Below are 27,360 nucleotides of genomic sequence, written 5' to 3'. Positions count from 1 at the left end.
AAAATTGTAATGGGAGATGATGGACGTTATCTGGACTTATTATGGTGACTATTTCACAGCATATAAATTTATTGGATCATTATGTTTATACTTGAAACTCTTTAATGTTATATGCAACTATATCTCACTAAAAAAACTACTGCTAATATAGTATTCAGAGGTATCATATACCAAAACACTCAAGCTCCATGTTGTAATTTAAAGCTAATTATTTCCAGACATAATACATTTCTGTCATCCTACTCCTAGCACTTTAGTTGACTAATTCTTTGCCTTGTATTGTTTGTGACCATGGCTACTACAGAATTATAAATTCTCTCATGGAAGGGATCACCTATTAATTTAATTAATTATTCCCTACTACCAGGCACTGTATTTTATTTGCAAAGTAACTCAATAAATGTTTGTTATTATGAATACAAAATATAAAATAATATTTACCTAACCTAGGACAAACTGATAGTAAAAGCCTCAGAACTCAGAATAGTAATATAACCAGATTTTCCATGAGTAATAAGAATGCTCCAAGGCCAAAATAACTTTTAAAAATGGAATAAAAGAGTAAACCTAAAATTTTATAAAAATGCATATAATTTGTTCCACCATATAGATAAGTAATGGGTACAGCCATATACTGATTTAAAAGTGATTCATTTAGTATGTTATGTGAAAATATATTTTCTAATGGAATGTTCAGTGCAGTAAAAATTTGTGTGAAGTTAATAGTTTATTAACTTCTAAACCATACAACAGTGAGCATCCTTAAAGAATGCCAAAAAGATGTGCATTAGCTTTCTAAATTCAGATAGTTCTGTAGACGGACAGGAATTAGAAGTGAAAATATTCCATTTGGGAGCATATTGTTGGTTAGTAGTTGAGCCCTGATGGTTATTCTGCAAAGATGTAATAGTTCACATGGATCTTCGTATCTTGTTGAAGGAATGTAGTCCAGCCAATTTGAAATAATTGGACGTCCTCCTAAACTTAGCTCCATCTAAAGAAAAGAGAAATATTTTAACTTTGTAATATTAATCCCTGGATTTGTCCAAATTATAAACATTTTAATTCAAAAAATTGTATCTTAAGTTTATTAACCCTTATAATGCTTTTTTCCCCCAAAACATTTTTACCTGACTCAAGAATTTTTATACCCATTTTATTCACAGAATCACATATAAAGTTTAATGTCTTTTGTGTCTAAGGACACAAAACATTATTTCTTACAACAGTGAATCTTTTTTTAAATTTTAGACAGATCATATACTTATGGTTTATTAGCTTCTCCTCTAGAGTGTTGTCAATTTGACCATAAACTGAAATTATCTAGGAGACTTTAGAAAGTATCAATGCTGAGGTTCTATTCCTAAATTTCTGATGTAGTTGGTTTGGGGTCCCAGGAGGCTCTAGCCAATGCAGTAGATATAAGAAGATGAAGGTTCGGTCCCTGGGTTGGGAAGATACCCTGGAGGAGGGGACTCTGGTATTCTTGTCTGGAGAATCCCCATGGACAGAGGAACTTTTAGAGGCTGTGGTCCTTGGGGTCACAAAGAGTTAGAGATAACTGAAGCAACTAAGCACGCACACACAGACGACATAAACCTGCCAGGTGATTCCAATTATTGTGATGTAAAACTTCACACTGCTGAATCACAACAAGATCTTACAAGAGGTCCATTCCCTGGAAGATGACTTTTTAAGGTTTAGTTAAGGTAACCTTTTAAATATTTAGTTCTAGAAAACAAATGTTATTAGCCTAATACAGAAGTAAAAGACATCTGCTGTATTACTTCTCTACAGATTGTATGACACTAACTTAAATGATATATAATTTTTCATTAGTAAATAATTTTTTAAAGAATATCTTGTGTCTACTCAGCAGTGAGCTTGGTGCTTAGGATAATTGCTAGGCTACACAAAACAGACAGTCTCTGGGCTCATAGAACTGTGGTCTGGAAGTAAAGATATTTATATGTATATTTACAATAAAACTGGGAAGTGTGATAATGCAAAGCAGGTTATTTGAAGTGTTCTTTAAGCTTGTTTTTATGCCGTCTTTCACCTTCTTGCTCAATGCCGCTTCACTTATGAAACTGCAGTTGACTGGAATCCAGCTTTAACTTTGCCATTCAGGCAAAGATTTTGATCAACTCATTCTATCCTACTACTGATACTGTTCTATTTTGAGTGTACTTCAGGAATAGCATTCACAGAGATGGCTGAGAATCAAATGTCCTATAATAATGGTACAAAACTAAGACTGGACAAGGGCAAGCAAATTCCTAAAATTGGTTGCCAACATGGTTTAAAATTGATTGCCAAAATGGTGGTGGTGGTTTAGTCACTAAGTGGTGTCTGACTCATGGACTGTAGCCTGCCAGACTCCTCTGTCCATGGGACTTCTCCAGGCAAGAATACTGGAGTGGGTTGCATTTTTCTTCTCCAGGGGATCTTCCCAACCCAGGGATCTAACCCCATCTCCTGCATTGCAGGCAGATTCTTTACCAACTGAGCTACAATTTGACTAATTTGCCCTCCTTACAATTGGCCCAGGGGTGTTTGATTGATATACATAGTTGAGGCTTAAGAAAATTAAAGATGCAACAGAATTATATTTCTTAGGAGTTCATTTCTGAAGTCACACTTTTAAAGACAAGGGGGATTGCTAGATTCTTTAGTAATGTGACTAGTTTAAATTTATAGGGCTACCTTCTTTATCTTAAGCAGAGTTATTTTTTGAAACTAATAAACTTGATACAGTTTGACGCTAAAACTTGCAGTTCATTTTGACAGGGTGAACATGCCCCGTTGAATGGTTTGTTTGTTGTTTTTTTCCCCTAAACCTTATCAAGGAGAAACTCTTCATATTTCTGAGGGATAGATATTTTCAACTGAACAAATATTTAAAGTCTTTATATTTTCATGCTTAAAATTGTTCAGGAATTTTGAAAAGCAAAATATGTTTCTTGGTATGTGATTTTATGTGGGGAGAAATGCAATTTTCATTTTAAAATGTTCTATAGGAAAATAAGTCTGTTAAAAATTTAATTTGTTGTGATTTTAATAGATATAGAAATCTTAATAAACAGGTTATCATGTAATTAGGATGTAATAATAACATACATCAACTTAATAAATGCTAAAATAAACTATAAATTTAACTTTTAAAAATTATTTCATATTTAGAAGATATAAAAGTATGAACTAAAAAAGTTAATGTTCAAGATAATTTATAAGCATATACTCAGTGATTAATTTTTCACTGGATCCATAGATTAAAAATTAACTTTATTCTTGCCTCACAGTTCTGTCTTAAACTTGATCAATAATTGAGTCAAAATACAAAGTACAATATTTTCCTTACCTCTATTTCCCTGATTGAAATGACAGAAAGCACTCTGGAACAGAGCACTAAACATGTTTTGGCTTCTTCCTGGATGTCTACCAGTTCATGACCAACCTTTATTCTCTCTCTTGAACGGTAGAGCAATATTGTTAACACAATGTCGATAGGGTTTTTTTCTCTTTCTAAGATCCCATATTGCAGGAGTATTTTTAAGATATTGGATTGTCTCGTCTGAGCGACATAAAGTAGAGGCGTGATGCCACTTAACGGGTTTGGACGGTATACTGGAGTGAAAGTTCTGTGGACCAGACAAACAAACAAGACCTCCGTGAATGTAGGATTACGAAATGCAGTAAAATCTTTGTCTTCAAATCATAGTATTATCTTAAATAATAAATATCTTAAATAACTTTAATGGAACTTTACCTTTATATAAAGCATGCCTTAGAAAGAGTTTTCCACTCTGAATCTAGGCCAACTTGAAGGTTAAAAAATAAGAAAGCTCCTACTACATACTTAAAACCCCTTTACACTTGTAAAAACAGATTTATATTGTGTGGAAAATATTTAACTTTAGTGATAGCAATTCTGTTTCTCATTTGAGAAATCCTTACTGATTAGAAGTAGCATTATGAAACTGATATAGCTCTAGAAAATCTAAAATGGAATGGAAGGACAGACTTTTGTATTTCACTTTTCAATAGAACAGAATTATGTGACCCTTTTGATATCTTTTTGTTTTTGTTGTTCTTGATCATGTATCAGGCTTGGGACTGAATTGAGTTTGAAAATTAGACTGAAAAGGAAAAGAGTGTAACTACCTTAATTCTATTTTTTCACTTTAAGAAAATTAGAATTGATATTTTCAGGTTGAAGAAATGTAAATTATGATGAGGGCCATATCAGGCCTCTCAAGGAAAGAATTTAATTTTCCTTCTTCAGTAGAGTTTTGAGAGTTCTCTGAAATCTTGCTTTTCCTGGGGTACTATATGGTGGCTGGACTTGAAAATTTATGCTCCATTATGACAGAAATGAAAATTTTATTTTTTCTAATTGTATGTAGTTCTTGCAGTCGTTTCATTTCATGGACATTTATGTTTGCTATTAAATTGGTCAAAATATGTAGATAGGACATGGTAGAATCAACCATAGGGGATTGTTTTAATTAATTATCCAGCCTTGATTCGTCCAAGTAAACATGGATTTTAGGACTAAAGAAAAGGAAATTTTACTCATAGTTCTGTCTCTGGAAATCTCTCGATTGGCCTAATAAAATACTGATATAGTCCACAAAACCACATACAAACTATAAATATTAGTTTTATACAATTATGCCTATCAAGGAGAGCATTATTCAAAAAGAACTTTAGGATTTCAAATAATTAAAATGATATAATGCCAAAAACAGTAGAAATTTAAAAGTTCTAGTTTCTAGGTTTCAGTTCTCCTAACAAGATGTGTGACATCGGGTAAGTCAGCCTCTTTGAGTCTCCCTTTCCTCATGCATTTATTTATGTGTTCATTTGTTTAGGCATTCATTAGCTAGTTTATTTAACGCTTGTCCAGAGTGTACTAAGTACTATCTATGCAGAGATGAAAGATGCTTATTATGGTCTAGTAAGGGAAATAGGCAACTAATTTTAAAAACTTCAATGCAAGATGATAATTGCTATGATAGAAACATGCTTAAGATACTGTAAAAGCATTGAGGAGAGGCACCCAACTCTACCTAGAATACTCATTGCCTGTAGGTTATCCTGGAGCTAAGACTTGAATGATTAGTGGATGTTTGGCAATGAAAAGATTGGAAAGAATATTTCATTTACAGACATAAACCAACTTTGGAGTATTGTTATGCAAGAACTTGCTATCTAAACTGTATGTTCTGTATTAGATAAGTTCTCTTGTTGATGTGTATTTGGGGTCCTAGAAACCTCCCCTGTGGTTCTTGTCAGGAACTCCAAAAAGCACAGCGTGAAAATTACTAGACCAAAAGTCTATCTTCAAAGCTTCACTGAGCTCTGAAATGCCAAATTTTATGATTAAAAAAAAAAAAGTGCAGTGCAGAATAGCATTTTGGAAATTAAGAAGATTTTAATACTCTGCCAGTGATACTATATATATCCTTTTAATTCTATATATAGTATATACAAACTCTCTCCTAGAGTCATCTCCAGATCAGTATTGTCCTGAACATCTCATCTTTTTCACAAATACTTCTAATACATATGCAAAATTCAATTTCTAAACTACCTCTGTATTCTTTCTCTTGATTATTGGTATTCACTTTCCCAAATCACAGCTGCCTCCAACTTTTCTATGTTTCTTAGATTTGTGTGTTCTTCCCTTCCACTTTCAATTCTGGGACAAGTCTTGCTGATTGTATAAGACTCTGTCAAACAAACTCTTTTGCAAAGTCTTCTTTGATTGCCTGATTTTGTCTTACTCCTTATGGCTCTTTGTACATAGCTCCTTTAAGCCCTTATCATTTTGGACAACTTGCTTAATGTCTCTAATCTTTCATTTTCTTATCTTCAAAATAAATGGGTGGGCAAGGTAAACTATAAAGTTTTAAGTTGTATGGGGCAATGCTTTTTGTCTGTTTAGTATGCTATTATATCCCTAAATGCCTAGAAAAATACTTGGCCCACAGTAGATACTCAAGTATATGTTAAGTGATTTTTTTACTATTATCCTGAAAAACAGTATTAATTTTTAATTAATTAAAATTAAAATATTTAATTTTAATATTATTAAAATATTATTAATTTATTCTACAGCTTTGGACCTAATAAGATTTTTGGTAAAGTGCAATCACTTAGAAATTTCAAGAACAATCTCATTTATTCATCTTGCTAACTCTTAAGATATTTGACTTAAGAGTCTTATAAGTATGGGAATTCGGGGTACTTAGGGGGCAAAAAATACCATAAGTGGCCCTTTTTAAGATTTAGAGATATTAGCTGATTTTAAGATGTTAAGATTAAGATTACCTGTAGAAGATACTTTGGAACAAAAATGTTGAAACATAACTAAAACTCAAATAGGTTTAAAATGAGATTTGAAAGTCTGGTCTGTACCCAGATGGCATATGTTTAATACTCACGTTTAAAAAGCATGTTATCGTAAACCAGAATTTGCTTAATTTGTACTAACAGTTAATTATAATAGTACTTATATGGATGGAGGGAGGCAAGCAAGTAAAGAATCAGTTTTTAAATGTGAGCTTAATGAACTAAACCCTCTGTATCTGAAAACCTGTCATATACACAGTTACAAAATGGGATATAATATTTCCATAGAGATATGCAGAGAATGATTCCATTTTGCAGCTATAATAATTATTTCTAAAATGTTTCCTAATATTTCTCTTTTGGTCTGACTGCCAATTCAATATATGTTTCTTCACAATAATTTTATCTCTGATATTTGACACAGTTGACTTTCTTGAGATATTTTCCCATGGCTCAGTGGGACCATTCTGTTTAAGATGCAGTTACCTCTCAACCCTCTTTCACTGATCCCTCTTTCTCTGCCCTTAACATCTAAGTAAAGTAAATGTGGCCTTTTGACTAATTTCTCATCTGACTAACTGTTCTAAGGCAATTTCATCTGTGACAGTAACATGAATTACTGTCTATTAATTTATTCAACAAATATTTATTGAATGCATACTGTATGCCAGACACTCTTTTGGGTACTTGGGATATATGAGTGAACAAAACAAAGATACCTCCTTCCTTGCTAACACAGTAGTGAGGGGAAACAAACAATACAGAATGAACATAGCAAACAAAATAATTTATAGTATGTAAAAGTTCTGATAAATATTGTGGGGAAAAAGAAAAAGTAAGGCAGGATAAGTATGGAGGTGCTGAGAAGGTACAGTGAGGGCATTTGTCAATGTTATTTTTAATTGAAGTGTGGTTAACATGCAATATTATATTGGTTTCAGGTATACAACATAGTGGTTGATACTTAAATACATTATGATATGCAAAACAGAAAAAGAGACACAGAAGTACAGAACAGACTTTTGAACTCTGTGGGAGAAGGTGAGGGTGGGATGTTTCGAAAGAACAGCATGTATATTATCTGTGGTGAAACAGATCACCAGCCCAGGTGGGATGCATGAGTCAAGTGCTCGGGCCTGGTGCACTGGGAAGACCCAGAGGAATCGGGTGGAGAGGGAGGTGGAAGGGGGGATCGGGATGGGGAATACGTGTAACTCTATGGCTGATTCATATCAATGTATGACAAAACCCACTGAAAATAAATAAATAAATAAAAATTAAAAAATAAATACACTATGAACTGATCACTACAATTCATCATCTGTTACTGTGTAAAGTTATTACAGTATTATTGACTATATCCCCAATGCTGTAATTACATCCCCATGACTTATTTTATAACTTGAAGTTTGTACCTCTTAATCTCCTTTACTTATTTCTCCCAACTCCTAACCCTGCTGCCCTGGAACCAATAGTTTGTATCTATGAGTCTGTTTCCTTTTCTTGTTGTTGTTGATGTGTTTTGTTTTTTAGATTCCACATGTAAGTGAGATCATATAGTATTCGTTTTTCTCTATTTAAATTATTTCACTTAGTGTAATATCCTCTAAGTCTGTTGATGTTATCACAAATAGTAAGATTTTATTCTTTTTTATGGATGAATAATAATCCATTGTATTTATGTGTATATACACAGACATGACTTCATTATCTACTATGGTTACTTACATTACTTCCATATCTTGACTCCTATAAATAATGCTGCATTGAACATAGACATGCATATATCTTTTTGAATTAGTGTTTTCATTTTCTTCACATAAATACCCAGAAGTGGACTTGCTGAGTCCTATGGTAACTCTATTTTTAATTTTTTGAGGAACCTACATACTGTTTTCCACAGTGACTGCACAGTCTACATTTTCAGCAACAGTGCACAAAATTTCCCTTTTCATTAACACTTATTTGTTATCTTTTTGATAACAAACATTCTGACAAATGGGGAATGATCTCATTACAGTTTTAATTTGCATTTCTCTAATATGTGTGCTATGACCAGTGCATTCTCTTGGCAAAACTCTATTATTTGCCCTGCTTCATTCTGTACTCCAAGGCCAAATTTGCCTGTTACTCCAGGTGTTTCTTGACTTCCTACTTTTGCATTCCAGTCCCCTATAATGAAAAGGACATCTTTTTTGGGTGTTAGTTCTGAAACGCCTTGTAGGTCTTCATAGAACCGTTCAACTTCAGCTTCTGTGTTACTGGTCGGGGCATAGACTTGGATTACCGTGATATTGAATGGTTTGCCTTGAAAACAAAGAGAGATCATTCTGTCATTTTTGAATTGCATCCAAGTACTGCATTTTGGACTCTTCTGTTGACTATAATGGCTACTCCATTTCTTCTAAGGGATTTTTGCCCACAGTAGTAGACATAATGGTCATCTGAGTTAAATTCACCCATTCCAGTCCATTTTAGTTCGCTGATTCCTAGAATGTCGACATTCACTCTTGCCATCTCCTGTTTGACCACTTCCAATTTGCCTTGATTCATGGACCTAACATTTCAGATTCCTATGCAATATTGCTCTTTACAGCATTGAACCTGACTTCTATCACCAGTCCCATCCGCAACTGGGTGTTGTTTTTGCTTTGGCTCCATCCCTTCATTCATTCTGGAGTATTTCTCCACTGATCTCCAATAGCATATTGGGCACCTACTGACCTGAGGAGTTTATCTTTCAGTGTCCTATCCTTTCGCCTTTTCATAGGCAATGCCAAAGAATGCTCAAACTACCTCACAATTGTACTCATCTAACATACTAGTAAAGTAATGCTCAAAATTCTCCAAGCCAGGCTTCAGCAATATGTGAACCATGAACTTCCAGATGTTCAAACTGGATTTAGAAAAGGCAGAGGAACCAGGGGTCAAATTGCCAACATTCACTGGATCATCGAAAAAGCAAGAGAGTTCCAGAAAAACATCTATTTCTGCTTTATTGACTATGCCAAAGCCTTTGACTGTGTGAATCACAATAAACTGTGGAAAATTTTTCAAGAGGTGGGAACACCAGACCCCCTGACCTGCCTCTTGAGAAACCTGTATGCAGGTTAGGAAGCAACAGTTAGAACTAGACATGGAACAACAGACTGGTTCCAAATAGGAAAAGGAGTATGTCAAGGCTTTATATTGTCACCTTGCTTATTTAACTTATATGCAGAATACATCATGAGAAACGCTGGGCTGGATGAAGCAGAAACTGGAATCAAGATTGCTGGGAGAAATATCAATAACCTCAGATGTGCAGATGACACCATCCTTATGGCAGAAAGTGAAGAAGAACTAAGGAGCATCTTGATGAAAGTGAAAGAGGAGAGTGAAAAAGTTGGCTTAAAGCTCAACATTCAGAAAACTAGGATCATGGCATCTGGTCCCATCACTTCATGGCAAATAGATGGGGAAACAGTGGAAACAGTGACAGATTTTGTTTTTTGGGGCTCCAAAATTACTGCAGATGGTGATTGTAGCCATGAAATTTAAAGATGCTTAGTCCTTGGAAGGAAAGTTATGGCCAACGTAGACAGCATATTAAAAAGCAGAGACATTACTTTTCAACAAAGGTCCATCTAGTCAAGCCTATGATTTTTCCAGTAGTCATGTATGGATGTGAGAGTTGGACTATAAAGAAAGCTGAGACCCAAAGAATTGATGCTTTTGAGCTGTGGTGTTGGAGAAGACTTTTGAAAGTCCCTTAGACTGCAAGCAGATCCAACCAGTCCATCCTAAAGGAAATCAGTCCTCAGTGTTCATTGGAAGGACTGATGTTGAAGCGGAAACTCCAATACTTTGGCCACCTGATGGAAGAGCTGACTCATTTGAAAAGATCTTGATGCTGGGAAAAATTGGGGGTGGGAGGAGAAGGAGACGACAGAGGATGAGATGGCTGGATGGCATCACCAACTCAATGGACATGAGTTTGGGTAAACTCCAGGAGTTGGTGATGGACAGGGAGACCTGGCGTGCTGTGGTTCATTGGTTCACAAAGAGTCAGATAGGACTCAGTGACTGAACTGAACTGATTGAATATGTGTGCGCACATGCACACATGCTGATATTAGTGATTTGAGCCTCTTTTCATGTCTATAAACCATGTGTATGTCTTTCTTCGAAAAACACCTATTGGGTCTCCAGCGCTTTTTCAAAATTTTATTTTTATAATATTGAGTCCTTTATGTGTTTTTGATATTAACCTCTGATTGGATATATTGTGCATATCTCCCCTTACTCAATAGATTGCCTTTTCATTTTGTTGATGCTTTCCTTTGCTATCCAAAAGCTTTTTTAGTATGATGTAGTTCCATCTGTTTATTTTTGCTTTTGTTGCCTTTGCCTGAGGATATGTATTTAAGAAAATATTGCTAAGACTGATGCAAAATTATGTACTGCCTATGTTTTCTTTTAGAATTGTTATGATTTCTGGTCTCATATTTCAGTTTTAAATAAATTTTGAGTTTATGTATATAGTGTAACAATGTGGTCAGTTTGTGTAGCTATCCTATTGTCCCAACACCATTCATTGAAGAGGCTGTCTTTTCCCCATTGTATATTCTTGCTTCCTTTGTTATAGATTGATTGACCATAAAAGCATGGGTTTATTTTTGGACACTCTATTCTGTTCCATTGATGTATCTTTTTTTTTTTAATGCCAGTACTATACAGTTTTGATTACTATAGCTTTGTAGTATAGTTTGAAATCAGGGAACAAGATACCTCTAGATTTTTCTTCTTTATCAAGATTGCTTTGGCTGTTGATGGTCTTCATGGTTCCATACAAATGAACCAAGGAATGTAGGCAGGCCTTAGAAGTTGGCAAAAGCAGCTAATGCCTCTAGCTAGAGCCTCCAGAAGGAATCTGCCTTGTGACATCTTGATATGAGCAATTGTAGCCTCATTTTAGACTTTTGATCATCAGAAATATAAAATAATAAATTTATCTTGTTTTAAGCTGCTAAGTTTGTGGCAGTTTGTTACAGCAGCAAAAGGAAACTAATACAATCATCAACCAGTCTCAAAATATTTATAAATCTGAAGATTAACTCTTCTTCCTCTTTCATTCTCTACTTCTGATCGCCTACTGTAATTCTGGCTATTCTGTTTAGTAATATCTTTTCTTTTCCCATTGCTATTGTTTCAGTTAAGTCCTTATTATAATTTACCTGGACAGTTGTGATAACAAAGGGTGGTGAGGGGCTGTGTGTGACTTGGTGGTAGTAGAGCAGAATTAGTTCTTCCTCCCAAATTATTATAAATACATGTGTAATCTTAGTTAGCATACTGGGCATGCTGTGCAAATTCAACTTCAAGCAACTCCTCTAACCACCTCCCTCTTTTCAATCAGATGTGTCCCTCAACCTTTTCTACATAGAAATTCTGGAACTGCTGTTGTACGGAGTGATTGAGCAGTCTGCTCACTGGTCTGTCAGCTCCAGCTGCAGCCTTCCTTCCCACAGTCCGGTCTTCAGATGGAAGTTGATTAATTTTTTCATACTACAATCCCGATCTTCACTGACTGGGCATCACCCGTGGTGTAAATTGTAGATTTCTTTGTGTGGCCTACAAAATCTTTCATAGTTTCACTTTTAGGCCTTATTGCTCACTATTACTTGATTTCCATCTCATTCTCTAGCAGTTGCTGAGTTGTCTGTAGTCAATGGATAAAATGTGTTTGTGTCTCTCTTGGCTTTAGTCAGCCTCTCTCTGCCTAGATTACATTTCTTCAAGGGAAAGACAGGGAAGACTCCTTTTTATCTTTTAAAAATCAATTTAAGACATCACTTCTAAAGAGCCTTCTAGATATCTGCTCCTTCCCAATAGTGTTAACAATGTCCTATGTTCTTTCTACCTGTACATATTTCTGTTTCTGAATTTATACTGTAATTATTATTTTCATGGTCTGCTTACTAGTCTATGAGCTCTCCAAAATCAGGAAATATATCTATTTTGTTTTTGTATCCCCAACAAATAACACAATGCCTAGTACTTAGAAAATGCTAAATACTTGCTATTATTTTAACTGAATGATATTATCTCTCTTTAACCACTTACAGTCTGTCATACAGTAGCATTTATTTTTGCTATAATAAATAAACAAAAATAAAATGAACAAACTTTAAGTTCCTTTCCCTCACTAATTCTGTCTTTTTTTTCCCCAGGGTCCTATTTATACACTTTACAATTATATTAGGGAAATTATTAAACTGAAGTGTATACAAGGGGAGGTGACCAAAGAGTGATACTGTTATAAAAATAAAGAACAACAGATAGTAAGAAACTTAAGATATCCTTTATGGGGACATAATAACTATGTTCAAATATTTGAGGGCTTTTCATATAGGAGACAGAATGAGTAGACTTTGTCCTTTATATTTCTGGGGGCAGAGTTAGAGAAATGGAGACAGAATTCAGTGCATTATGAGAAAGAAGAATCTAATAATACTGTATAAAAATTCACTTTTCATCTAATGCAATCTTGATTAACCACTTGCTATGTATCTGGATAGTTCTAGGCACTGAGGATTCACTGTTAAAGTAGTAGTCAAATTTCCTCCTTTCATGGAGCATATTTTTTTTTTTTTTGCCACACCACATGGCATGTGGGAGCTTAGTCCCTCAACCAGGGATCACACTTGCACCCCCTGCATTTGAAGCACAGAGTTTTAACCACTGGACCACCTGGGAAGTTCCTCCTGGAGCTTACTTTTAGCAAGAGTATATAGTGGACAACCAATACATGGTTGGAATATAGTGTTCAAGGAAGAGTGACATAAGAACAGATTTGGGAGGTTGGATTTAGGGATAGATTGTATGGGAATTTTTAAAAATGGATATTGATTTTGAATTTTTTTCTACTGGTAGTGGGAAAACTTTGGATGATTTTAAACATGGGTGGTATGACCTATTTTACATTTTTAAAAGGTCACTCAGGCTGCTGCCTCAAGAATGGATTGTAAAAAGGAAGAATGGAAGTTGGAAGATTTCTAGTAGGAGTCTTTTGGAGTTATCTAGGCAAGAAGTAATGGTGGCTTCACCTAGGTTAGGAACGGAGGAGATGAAAAGTATAACATGTTGGGATATGTTTTAGAGATAAAAAGATTTGCTGATGTGTTGTGAAAGAAAGAGGAGAAACAAGAATAAGTCCTAGATTCCTGACCTGAGCAACAGAGGCTGTCAATCTAGTGGAGAATTCAAGAGAAGGCGCAAGTTGGCAGGCAGAGGGTAACTTAGATCTATACTCTGCTTTGTTTCTGTTAAATTTCCAATGTTGAGCCGATAGCCTAATAAGAGGAGTCTGGGACCCAGAGGAGAGGTCAGGGCTGGAAATAAAGATTTAGGAGTCATTGACATATGATCATACTTAAAGTCGTGGGACTGGGTAAAATCTTTGAGAGGTAAGTGGATAGCTAGGACAGAGAGGGTCCCTGGTAAAGGAATGGTTTGTCTCAGGAAATAGTTAACTCACTGCTACTAGCATTGTTCAAGCAGAGACCAGATGAGCAACAACCAGATATACATTATGGGAGTTGTTGTCCAGGAAGAGAGGCTGGGGGAGGTTTGTTAATGAATTCTTAGGTTCCATTTGAATTTAAAGTTCTGTGACTCTGAAAGATCCAAATATCTGTGGTACATAGAATTGGTCTGTAATGTGTTTTACCTTGAGGATGCATCAAGTCACAACATATCAATCTTAAAACGATTTATCAAAACAGCTGTTAATGGCACACTCTTAATGTCCCACTGTTGTTTCTTTCTCATTTGCTGTTCTTTCTTTTCAGTTTTCCCTTCTTGCCCCTCCACTTCCCTGTTAACCTTTGTTAAAAACTTAATCCTCTCTTCCTCTGTTTCATTTCGTTTTTCTCTCCTATGGGCCTGTGAGGGATCCACAAAGGCATGACTTAGTCCAGTTAGTGATGCTCATTGTTCGAAGCTGCTGATCTCTGCTATAGTTACATGTATAATGGTCCTTAAAACAAATGAAAAGTGCTATTTTGGAGTTTTATTTATTGATATTGCAGAATTCAGCTCTCAGTTTTTGTACTTGGGTTATTATTGGTTATTATTAAGGAAAGTAATCTAGTAGTTCTGTAACACCACATAGGTTCACATAATTCACAATCAAGAAAACAACTGCTACAGGCAGAATTGAAATTGGTTTGGTCTTAAACTGATTTTATCTGTCTTATTTTTCATTACATGCATAGTTCTATCATTGTGCTAAGTACAGTGCCTCATATATAGTAAGGTGATACATATTTTGTTGAATGAGTGAACATATGCACATATATTCTGTTCATTAGATATTCAAATGAATATTTAAAACCAAAAAGTAAATTGGAGTTAGTGCAAACTAAGTAACTTTAAAATATATATTACAGACTATAAAGAGGTCATGTTAGACATTTTATTCTGATAAGATCCTCAGTAGTATTCATTAGCTAGATTGCCATGTTTAGATTATGTGAAAATGTGATTCCATAGCAGATTGAATCAGGTATTTGACTTTCATTGTAGTCAACACCGGGGATTTGATGTCAAATTTGCCAATGATGTTAACATAAAAAGAATTATTATGTTTAATAAGTATTACTAAGTGAATATGCGTTTATACTCCGAATTATACTTTGGAAGTCAGTTTATATACATGATATTACAGGTAAACATTCTCAGTATTCTCAAAAAGAAGACAGCACAGCATTACGAAAGCAATGTCTTTGACTAGTTACAGAAATCTAGGTTGTCTAACATTGCATTATCTTGAGCACTAACATGTAAGCTCTATAGAGCAAACCACTAGTAATTTATTGACACATAATAATGTACATATAGGCAAAATTCTATTGAATAAATAATGAAGAAATGAACAAATGAATGGATAATCAAATCAGGATTCCTTATATAGTCACTATGCATATACATTTTAGAGAAAAAGGAGTAGTATAATCCCTTAAAGAGAAATTTTCTCCTTTTATGTTGAAAACATAAGGAGATTATTACCTCCATATCAGTGCCAGGTCACAACTTCTGTCTTGAACATAGTCTTTTGTCTTCTTGAGAAGCAGCTCCACAAAATCAGGATTACCTTTTCTGGCGAAAACCCAGTACAGAATTGTATTCACACATATTTCATTAAATTCAAAGTTAACATTTAGTTCGAAACGGTATCCTGATTTTTCCACAAATGCAATATAATCTGAGAGTAGTATGTCAAATCCTTCCAGGTCGACGTACTTCAGAATTCTTGCCAGTGTTCTATAAATCCTGGGCTCATAGCAGTGATATCCCCACTGACGCAAAAACTGCAGGGATGGTCTTTTAAGGGTTCTGTCAACGAGACTACAGAATATATTGCTTCGTGGGCAAGAAGTCTTACAACATAATTTAGAAGATTTACTCATTGCTATTTAAGGCAATGATATAGAAGTAAAATCACAGGAAGTCATACTGTAACCCTTCAGTTACATATTTTCTTAATATGGTAGGCTTTACTTCACAAACAGGAAGTGACCTTTAAACTGTAGCCAGAGGAAAAAAATCATGTGAAATATTACCATCAAGTACTGGATGACATCACAATAGATGGAGATCTGTCATCAGTACAGGTCAGAAATTTGGGATATTAAATGTAACTGATGACTTTTGAGAAAGACATATTGGACAGAAATAGCGTGAGGGAGAGGTAAGAGATGATATTTTTAACTTTCTAAGAATTCACTTCAAGCTAATAATAGGTTTATCAAGTGCTAAAACACAGTCTACACATGAGACAAAATAGTATTAATGATCATATTGATTATTCTTTTTAGGCTATAATATAGCAGACAGTGATAGAATGAAAAAGTTCAGTATTATTGTTCTCATGTTCTGCATGAGGACTGCATATTCTCACAATCTTCATGGAATATTTTTCCCTATTTTATAACTGAGGAAGCTAAGGCTAAAATAGGTTAAGAGATCTGCCAATAGGTTCTGTACTCTCAGAGAGAAAAGATGTCATACAATATTAAACAAAATTTGGAAACTTTGTTTTAGAATTATAAGTTTATAGAGATCATTCCTCTATATATTATGTAGAATATATACAGTGGGGAGCATTAAAAGTACTTCGGGTGTATTTTGGCATCCTTGTCTCAGTAAAGCAGAAATATGTTAAGATTGTTTTGTCATTATTTAGTAGTTAATACTTCAGCCACTTTTCTGTTGAATTTAACAACTTTGGGTGTATTTACTAACAATTTTAAGGGTATTTAAGTGTTTTCTTTTTCTTTTGCATATTTTTCTTTACATAACACAAATGATGTCTCTTTAGTGAAGGAAATTATAACTTTAGGCTTACTATTATAATATCTTCCACTAATATTGTATTTTGTAAAATCCAAACTCTCTTTAGCATAAAAACCTAATAACTGTTATCATCTTTCTAAAAACCAAGAGTTTTGTTGTTTTCCTCTACTTTCTTTTTCTTCTTTTTCCTACTTCAAAAAATACATTTTTAACTGAATATTTTTTATTTCTTAGTAATACTACACATAAAGATTGTATTAACTAAAAATTAAAACATTATAGAGCCAGTGAAAGTCCCTCAAGATAAACATATTAGCAGTTTTATATGGAGCTGTTTAAATGTTTTTATGCTTATGTATATAAATAGATGTATTATTATATACTTTGTTTTTTTAATATGGGAAATATTATGTATAACTGGTTCTATGAGCTGATTTTTATTTATATAACAATATATCTCAGGTATCTTTGTAAGACCATATATAATAGTTAACTTTTATGTTCTTGTTACTATGTATTAGGTGCTATTTTAAATACTGTCTGTATTAACTCCTTTAAGCCTTCTAGTGACTGCATTTCACAGATAAGGAAGCTGAGATGTAGTGCTTAAGTGACTTACCCAAGATGTTATGTCTAGTATGTAGTAAATCTGGAATTTGAACCCAGACAAGATTGGGAATGGATTTCTCTGGTGACTCAGATGATAAAGAATCTACCTGCAACACAGGAGACATGGATTCCATCCCTGGCTCAGGAAGATCCCCTGAAGAAGGGAATGGCTACCTATTTCAGTATTCTTACCTGGAAAATCCCTAGGACAGAGGAGCCTGGCAGGTTACAGTCCATGGGGTGGCAAAGAGTCGGACATGACTGAGCAACTAATAATTTTTCACTTTCAAGATGGGAATAGAGGCTTCACTTCTTTCTCCCGCTTCTCCAAAAAAGAGAACTTCCTTTCCATTTTCATGGCAGATTCATGAACAGAAGTCAAGAATCAAGAGCTCTGCAGTTATATATCAAAAAAAATCAATAAACAGTTGGTAGATCAATCCTGCTTTGTAAATAAGTGTTATTATTAAAGGAGTAATGGGTCAGGAAGATTCCCTGAAGAAGGGAATGGCTACCCACTCCAGTATTCTTGCCTGGAGAATTCCGTGAATAGAGGAGCCTGGCAAGCTATAGTCTATGGGGTCACAAAAGAGTTGCGCACAACTTAGTGACTAAGGAAGGAATAATGTATATCTCTGCATGTATAAATTTTGAGTGATTTTTTCCTTTATAATTTTGTTTATGGTTTGAATGTCTGATTATGTTTTTTATAATAAAAAAGTAGTAAAATCATTTTCATTTTGAATGTAATAACCAGACATATTAAGTCAAAATTGATGATGAATTAATTTAAAAATATGTTTAATTATAGCCACTATTAATGGTAAACATCAAAAACAGGTTCAGTGTGCAATCTACTGATTAATAGTAATATTAATAAATAGTATTTATTGAGTTTTTATGTACTTAGACTATACAAGTGCTTTACATGCATTTTCCCATTTAATCTTCCTGGTTCTGTGTTATTTAATCTCTATTTTAAGGTAGAGGAACCTTTGATTTAGATTGGTTAAGCTACTTGCCAGAGTCATGTAGTTACTGAGTAGCAATGATTTGAACCAAGAATGAGTCCACAGTCCATATCTTTTGTCTCTGTGCTCGGCTGCCTTTAGACTTGAGTATAACATCTGTGCCAGAGTATAGCTTATATGTTCTCATTTTCAAGGCAAATCCCTCAATAGAATCATTAGAAGTCAATGACACCGAAAATATGCTCAACAGCTTTTATAAATGTCCCGATTTAAAGAAAAATGTTCCATATGTTATGCACTAATGATTGAAAACTTGTGAGTTTCCAATAAATATCTTACTGTTTTTCATAGTACCCTAGACTTAGATTGCAAGTTGACCTCTCTGTGTTGTGAGTAGGCCAAAAGCTCATAGATCTTAAACGCTACCTAAAACTCCTACTCTGTTTTTCCTTTCGATTTGTACACTTCAGAGCTAGATGTTATCTAGAAGGCTTGGACTTGAAACTTATCACTCATTAATCCTTTAAGTAAACTCATTGTTATTAGATGCCAAGCCTTTAATCTGGCCGGGCTCAAGGCAGCTATATTTTGTCACTTGGGAAGCTTATCTAGAAAATCTTAGAACTATAGATTAAGAATTGGCAAAGCACAGAGAATGTAACACAACAGTACTGGATAGCCGAGAGGTGACTAAGGAGAGGTGCCAAGGACAGACTTGGTCTGCTAACCAGTTTCACCAGAAATAAGTTCTACAGGTAAGTCATTGGTGCCCTCTGCAGTGGAAGGGCATGAATCCAGGTCTTCTGCTTTGTAGGCAGATTCTTCACTGTCTGAGCCCCAAACCAGAGATCAAGCCAGGGTCCTACCACCAGATTCTTATCTGTCAGTCTTCTGATCAGCTATGCAAGGCTCTTTCAGATGAACATATCTAATCTAATTAACATATTTAATAGTACATTAAAATCAAAAGTATACTAAAGTCCAGACTTAACATTTTTGGATGGAAATCACACGAGCTTACATTCCTAAGAATATAAATAAGGATCTTAACTTCCCCTTCTGCAATGGAATGTCACCTCTGCCACTTTTGTGTCTTTTTAAGTTTGTTTGTTTTCCTATAACTTATTTATCTTACTGACTATGCCAAAGCCTTTGACTGTGTAGATCACAATAAATTGTGGAAAATTCTGAAACAGATGGGAATACTACACCACCTGGCCTGCCTCTTGAGAAACCTGTATGCAGGTCAGGAAGCAACAGTTAGAACTAGACATGGAACAACAGACTGGTTCCAAACAGGAAAAGGAGTATGTGAAGGCTATATATTGTCACCCTGCTTATTTAACTTATATTCAGAGTACATCATGAGAAATGCTAGGCTGGATGAAGCAGAAGCTGGAATCAAGATTGCTGAGAGAAATATCAATAACCTCAGATATGCAGATGACACCACCCTTATGGCAGAAAGTGAAGAAGAACTAAAGAGCCTCTTGATGAAAGTGAAGGAGGAGAGTGAAAAAGTTGGCTTAAAGTTCAACATTCAGAAAACTAAGATCATGGCATCTGGTCCCATCACTTCATGGCAGATAGATGGGGAAACAGTGGACATAGTGGTTGACTTTATTTTGGGGGGCTCCAAAATCACTGTAGATGGTGATTGCAGCCATGAAATTTAAAGACGCTTACTCCTTAGAAGGAAAGTTATGGCCAACATAGACAGCATATTAAAAAGCAGAGACATTACTTTATAAGCAAAGGTACGTTTAGTCAAGGCCATGGTTTTTCCAGTGGTCATGTATGGATGTGAGAGTTGGACTCTAAAGAAAACTGAGTGCTGAAGAATTGATGCTTTTGAACTGTGGTGTTGGAGAAGACTCTTGAGAGTCCCTTGGTCTGCAAGGAGAGCCAACCAGTCCATCCTAAAGGAGATCAGTCCTGGGTATTCATTGGAAGAACTGGTGCTGAAGCTGAAACTCCAATATTTTGGCCACCTGATGCAAAGAACTGACTCATTTGAAAAGACCCTGAGGCTGGGAAAGATTGAGAGCAGGAGGAGAAGGGGATAACAGAGGATGAGATGGTTGGATGGCATCACCGACACGATGGACATGAGTTTGGGTGGACTCCAGGAGTTGGTGATGGACAGGGAGGCCTGGCGTGCTGCGGTTCATGGGGTCGCAGAGTTGGACACAACTGAGCGACTGAACTGGACTGAACTGATTTATCTTATAACTGAAAGTTTGTTCTTACTTATCTTATAACTGAAAGTTTGTACCTTTTGACTGCCTTCATCTAATTCCTCCTTCTCCTGCCTGCTGCCTCTAGCAACTACAAATCTGCTTTTTTTCCTAGTTTGTTTTTGAAGTATAATTGACCCACAACACTATGTTAGCTCATGTAACACAAAATAGTGCTTCAGTATTTCAGTATGTTTCAAAATGATCACCACAATGAATCTAGTTTTGATCTGTTACCATAGACACATACAACAGAGTTATTGATTATATTCCCCATACTGTGTATTTCATACCCATGACTCATTTATTTTGCAACTAGAAGTTTGTACCTCTTAATCTTCCTTTCCTCTTTCTTTCCTTCTCCCCTGCTGGCAACAACCTGTTTGTTCTGTATCTGTAACTCTTTCTGTTTTGTTATGTTTGTTCATTTGTTTTGTTTTTTTAGAATCCACATGTAAGTGAAATCATACAGTATGTCTTTTTCTTCCTGACTTATTTCACTTAGACTAATACCCTCTAGGTTCATCCACACTGTGGCAAATGGAAACATTTCATTCTTTTTATGACTGAATACTATTCCATCATGTGTATAATGTATAGTATGTGCATGTATGAGTGCTCGGTCATGTCCAACTCTTTGTGATCCTAAGAACTGTAGCCTACCTGGGTCCTCTGTCCATGGAATTCTCCAGGCAAGAATACTGGAGTGGGTAGCCTTTCCCTTCTCCAGGGGCTCTTCCTGACCCAGGGACGGAAACAGTAACTCTTCTGTTTATTTATTTTTGGCTGTGCTATGTCTTCATTTTATTTTGTTTTCTATATATTATATATTTTTATTTTGATATATTAAGATAGTAACTTTTGTTTCCTTTAGTTTTTTGGCTGTGCTATGTCCTCATTGCTGCATGCTGCAGTGAGTGGGGGCTACTTTCCCATTGCAGTGTGTGGGCTTCTCATCGTGCTGGCTTTTCTTGTTGTGGAGCGCAGACCCGGGCAAGTGGGCTTCCGTAGTTGTGGTACTCAGGATCAGTGGTTGTGGTGTTTGGGCTTAATTGCCCTGTGGCATGTGGGATCTTCCTAAACCAGGGATTGAACCCATGTCCCCTGCACCAGCAGGTAGATTCTTAACCACTGGAACACCAAGGAAGTCTAGAATTGGCATTTGATAAGGGATTGCATTGAAGCAGTAGATTGCTTCTGTTGGTATGGACATTTTAACAATATTGGGTCTTCCAATCCATGAACATAAGATGTCTTTCCATTTATTTGTGTCATTTTAAATTTATTTCAGCAGTGTATTATAGTTTTCAGTGTACAAGTCTTTCACCTTCTTGACTAAATTAATTCCTAAGTATTTTATTCTTTTTCATGATATATTTAAATGAGATTGTTTTCTTAATTTCCTTTTCAGATTTTTTACTGTTAATATATGAAAATACTCTTAATTTTTGTATATTGATTTTGTATCCATCAGCTTTACTGACTTTATTATTTCTAATTTTTTCTTTTATGGAATCTTTTAGGGTTTTCTATATATAAGATTATGTTATCTGTAAGCAGCGATAATTTTACTTCTTCTTTTATAATTGTGAGGCCTTTTCTTTTCCTTTCCTAATTGCTCTAGCTAGCACTATATAGCACTATGTTGAATAGTAGTTGTAAACAAGCATTTTTGCCTTGATCCTGATTTTAGAGGAAAAGCTTTCAGTTTTGTACCATTGACTATGATCTTAACTATGGGTTTGTCATGTAGAAATTTTATGATGTTGAATTAACTTTTTAATTTCCAGTTTGTTGAATGTTTTTATCATGAAAGGTATTAACTTTTGTCAAATATGACCAATTGACTTTTTGTACTTTGTTCTATTTATGCAGTAAATCATATATATATATATATATTTTTTTTTTTTTTTTTAATGTTGAAACATCATTCTATCCCAGGGATAAGTCCCACTTGGTCATGGTGTATAATCCTTTCAATGTGCTGTGGACTCAGTTTGATAGTGCTTTGTTGAGGATTTTTACATCTACATTCATCAGAGATGCTGGCCTGTAGTCTTATTTCTTCTCTTTGCTTTTGGTGTCAGGGTAATGTAGACCTCATAGAATGAGATTGGAAGTGTGCTCTCTGAGACAGACCAGACAGAAACTATCTTTTGGGCAGCCCCTGGAAAATCAGAATGCTGGACACAGCCTCCAACTTTTCCCCTCCCCTAGAAAAGCTAGGGGTTGGGAATTTTCTCCTGATGTTGCTGTGCCTGGGGCAGAGGGGCTCTGGAGAGTGGGTGCCGTGAATTTTTTACTTGATTTGATACAACTGTTTTCAAGCTTTCCTGTGGCACAGGAGCCTCTTAACTATTTTTTGTTGTTGTTGTTTTCTCCTAAAAAGAATTGATCCATGTATTGTTGTTAATTCTTTGTCAGTATGGGAAGGAAAGTCTTGAAGCTTCCTAGTCTACCATCTTGCTCAAGTCACCCCCTATTTCTGTGATTTATATCAAGCATTTAACTAATAAATTAGCATTTTAGAGAATTCAAACATGAGATTATTGGGATCCAGCATTTAACCAGTTGTCAGTTGAGAGCTGATGTTTAAAAGAGAAAAATCTAAGGGACAAATTAATGATCCATTCTTAGGTTATGCTAATGTTATTTTCACAGTCTTAGATTATTAGGAATTAAAGTTTCCAGATCTTTTGTTAAGTTACTTCCATGTGACTCCTTTTGATAATGGACAGTAAGTAGCATAATGCTTAAAAAATATTATTTTTTTTAAATTCAGATATAATTAATATGTCATAATGCTCTTTTAAAATATAATGAACAATGTTTTTGGCTAGAGTTTTGTAACAATCCCCAAACTTTTCAGTGGATATTTCCTATATTATCCTTTTCCCTTCAATTCTCCAAAAAGAAAAGGATATGATACTTATTGATAATTTAATAAAGATCTGTCTGTAACAAGCTTAGACAATATTCAAGTACAGTTTTTTGCAATAAAGCTGAATAACTTGGAAATACTGCCAGTTGCTAAGAATTACTTTGGGGATCAGAACTTTTTTTATAGCCTCTGTGTTCCTGTGTTAGTAACAATTGATTTTAAGTGTTAAAATGTCTTTAAGACTGTTATCCTTCTATTTGAATTATTATTTTGCCTCTCTGTCCTATCTTAATATATGAATCTTCAGTTTGAACATGCATCATATAGAATTTAAACTTCAGTAAGTCGAAGGATATGTGTAGTTTAATTTTTCATTCTTTAAGGTATCATCATTCTTTTGATATTAAGTTCATAAATATCTTTCTTTTCTTTTTCTTCTTTCTTTTATTCCTGTCTCTCTTTCTTTTCTTTCTTTCTTGTTTGACTGTTGATAGTTGGATCAATGCAAAATACAAATGTGAAGTGAAAAAAAGGTCTTTGAGTATCAAAGAAGGAAAAGAGAGCCATTTGTAAAGCTGAAGTACTTTAAAATAGTGGAAGACCCCTAACTTATTATACATAGTGCTAAGGCTATTGAATTAAACTTGGTTATTTGATTTTTTCTCAGGTAATTCTCATGATTGACCTGTTTCTCCAAATTGAAAATTAAATTAAGGGATAGAAGATGAAGTCAAGCAAGTGCCACTGGAAGGTGGCACTGGAAGGGTCTGCTTATATAGGTAGAGATGAAGTAAGTATGTTTCCAATTATTGGAGAGAGGGATTGTTCATTTTGGAGGAAAACACAATTATATTGAAACTTGAGGCTATTTTATACTTTATAATAACTGACATTTATCAATATAATTATATAGGCTCTTTTTGGCAAGTAGGTACATTTATAATTTTGTTATACATTTATAACTTGATTATAATATTAGTTTCTATCAAAGGAAAGGTATAAAGAAAAGGAAAATCATCTGTAATTCTACCACTCAGAGATACTCATGAGCATTTACATATCTTCTTTTTTTTAAAATTATTTGTTATTTTTGGTTGCACTGAGCTGGTGGACTGAGTCTCACTGCTTGTGGACTTTAGTTGTGGTGAGTAGGGGCTACTCTTCATTGTAATGCGGTGATGTTCTCATTGCGATGGCTTCTCTTCTTGCAGAGCACAGGCTCTAAGTGCACTGGCTTCAGCAGTTGCAGCTCGCAGGCTCTAGGGCTCAGTCGTTAGGGTGCGTGGGCTTAGCTGCTCTGCAGCATGTGGAATCTTCCTGCATCAGGTGTCATCTGCTCTACCACCAGGGAAGTCCCCAGATATATATCTTCTTAAATATTAGTATTTTACTATAAATGTATAGTATACGTGCCTGACAATAAGGTTGTTTTTTGGGGTTTTTTTTGTAGTGTAACCACCTGACATTGAACTTTTGATTGTTATGGCATCCATTTCAAAGGCATCCACCTTGAATCAACTTACTGTCAGCTGTATGACACAGCTGCTAGCAAAACAATGTCACCACTTTTCCCTTTCTGCACCCTAATTCCTGCTCTTAAGTTATAAATCTTATGAAGAGTCAACCCATAAACCACTAGAGAACCCATCCTCAACCCCAATAAAGGCAGAATCCCAGATGTACACTTTCTCCCTCTCTTTCTACCCACAGCTTCCTTGTGTGGATCCTCAAGTGTGTGCCGTGTACTCTCCAAGAACTGTGAGTAATAAACCTTATCTTTCCAAAGTTCCCTGATTGCTGTTGCTGGGGTGTATCTTACAGTTATAATAAGAACCACAAGGCAGGTCTGGGCACAGCATTGGCTCTGGTGGGGGAAAAGTGTTGAGGAGAGGGCAAGGCTGCGTTAGTACTACCATGTCCCAAGCAATCCTGGCTAAGAGCATCACTGTCAGTAAGATGAGACTAACGTGAAACCATGTGCATTTTTTTGAAACCAGATGTCTTACAAACTATCTTATTAGTTTTAATCTTTTCTTTTTACATTTCTTCTCTTCTATTTTTTAATTGGATAAGAGTATCATTTGAAAATAAAAATAATTTTGACCCTTTGTGTACAATAGCTATGTATCATATTTTGATTTCTTATTTATTGTACTAGGTGGACATTTTTAGTTAGTGTTTAATAACTGTTTCTAATAGGCTTTCTTGCTTTGCTATTGAGTTTAAAGGAAATGTCTGTAGTGCACCAAAGAGGACTTTCTTATCCACAGTAATCTGTTTTTTTTTGTTGTTGTTGTTGTTCCTTTTTCTGCCTCAGGGCACTATCATAAACCATTTCCTCAAACCGTCTCTTCTTTTCGCCTAAATAACACTTAACAAATCTTTAGAGGTCTCAGTTAAAACATTTCTTCAGAGAGGTTTCCTTGATGCCTGTATGGCTGTTTAAAATCTCCTTAATATCTGTTCTTTCCTTTTCCCATTCTTAATTTTGTGTATTTGTAGTTCTTTTCTATTCATGAATTAAAATTTCTGGAAAATTGTATACTTGATTGTATTTTCTCCCAAGACTTCTTTTATTCATTTATTTACTTATGCTTTCATTTAACACAAATGTTCAAGCTCTCATTATATGAAGATCACTATATTGGGCACTAGAGGTTCAGTGTTGAGATGGTTAGTTATGGTTCATGCCTTTGTGATGCTTATAATCTAGCAATGAACAAATAGTGTGTAATAAGAAATTAGGGAGTGTGGATGCATATGAAAGTGAAAGTGTCAGTCACTCCGTCGTGTGTGATTCTTTGTGACTCCATGGACTATAGCTGGCCAGTCTCCTCTGTCCATGGAATTCTCCAGGCAAGAGTACTGGAGCGAGTTGCCATTTCCTTCTCGAGGGGCTCTTCCCAAACCCAGGGATCTAACCCAGGTCTCCTGCATTGCAGGAAGATTCTTTACTGTCTGAGCCATGGATGCATATACAAGAAGGATTTAACCCACATAAGTGTCAAAGAGACCTCTCTGAAGAAATAAACTGAGATCTCTAAAGATTTAGTAAGTGTTATTTAGATGAAAAGAAGAGACAGGTATTATTGCAGTTTGAGGAAACAACTTATGAAAATGCCCAGAGGCAGAAAAAGGAAACTAAAAAACCACCAGTATGGATGATGCATAGACAAAGTCCTAGTGTTTTCCTTCACTAATCCTTTAATCTCTGCATTTATTAATATCATTACTTTTTTTTTCATTTTTAAAGAGCTTCCTGTTAATTTTTATCTTCTTTGTTATCTCTTTAGTTCATTTTACTAAAAATATTCAAAGCTATACTTTTTTATGAAGTATCACTTTAGTTAGTTAGTTCAGTCGCTCAGTCGTGTCCTACTCTTTGAGACTCCATGAACTGCAGCACGCCTGGTCTCCCTGTCCATCACCAACTCCTGGAGTTTACCCGAACTCATGTCCATTGAGTTGGTGATGCCATCCAACCATCTCATCCTCTGTCCTTCTTCTCCTGCCCTCAATCTTTCCCAGCATCAGGGTCTTTTCAAGTGAGTCATCTCTTCGCAGCAGGTGGCCAAAATATTGGAGTTTCAGCTTCAACATCAGTCCTTGCAATGAACACTGAGGACTGATTTCCTTTTGGATGGACTGGTTGGATCTCCTTGCAGTCCAAGGAACTCTCAAGAGTCTTCTCCAACACCACAGTTTAGAAGCGTGTTATTTAGCCTCCATATGTTTGAATTTTTAATAATTTTTTCCCTGTAATTGAGATCTAATCTAATTGCACTGTGGTCAGAAAAGATGACTGGAATGATTTCAGTTTTTTTTTTTTAATTTACCAAGACTAGATTTATGGCCAAGAATGTGATCTATTCTGGTGAAGGTTCCGTGTGCACTTGAGAAAAAGGTGAAGTTGATTGTTTTGGGGTGAAATGTCCTATAGATATCGATTAGGTCTAGCTGGTCCATT

The 27,360-nt window shown here is 35.2% G+C and overlaps 1 protein-coding gene across 1 annotated transcript; it reads right to left on the bottom strand.

Annotated features, from left to right (window-relative positions):
* Positions 1 to 787: 787 nt before the first annotated feature.
* ASB17 (ankyrin repeat and SOCS box containing 17) lies at positions 788 to 15,809 on the bottom strand. The gene is made up of 3 exons (XM_065928273.1): positions 15,409 to 15,809; positions 3,362 to 3,641; positions 788 to 994 (listed from the first exon to the last, which is right to left on the bottom strand). The coding sequence occupies exons 1-3, from the start codon at positions 15,807 to 15,809 to the stop codon at positions 788 to 790; spliced, it is 888 nt and encodes a 295-aa protein (XP_065784345.1).
* Positions 15,810 to 27,360: the final 11,551 nt, after the last annotated feature.

This window comes from Muntiacus reevesi, chromosome 1 (assembly GCF_963930625.1).
Source record: "Muntiacus reevesi chromosome 1, mMunRee1.1, whole genome shotgun sequence".
Lineage (NCBI taxonomy): Eukaryota > Metazoa > Chordata > Mammalia > Artiodactyla > Cervidae > Muntiacus > Muntiacus reevesi.
This window is presented reverse-complemented; position numbering and strand designations above follow the sequence as displayed.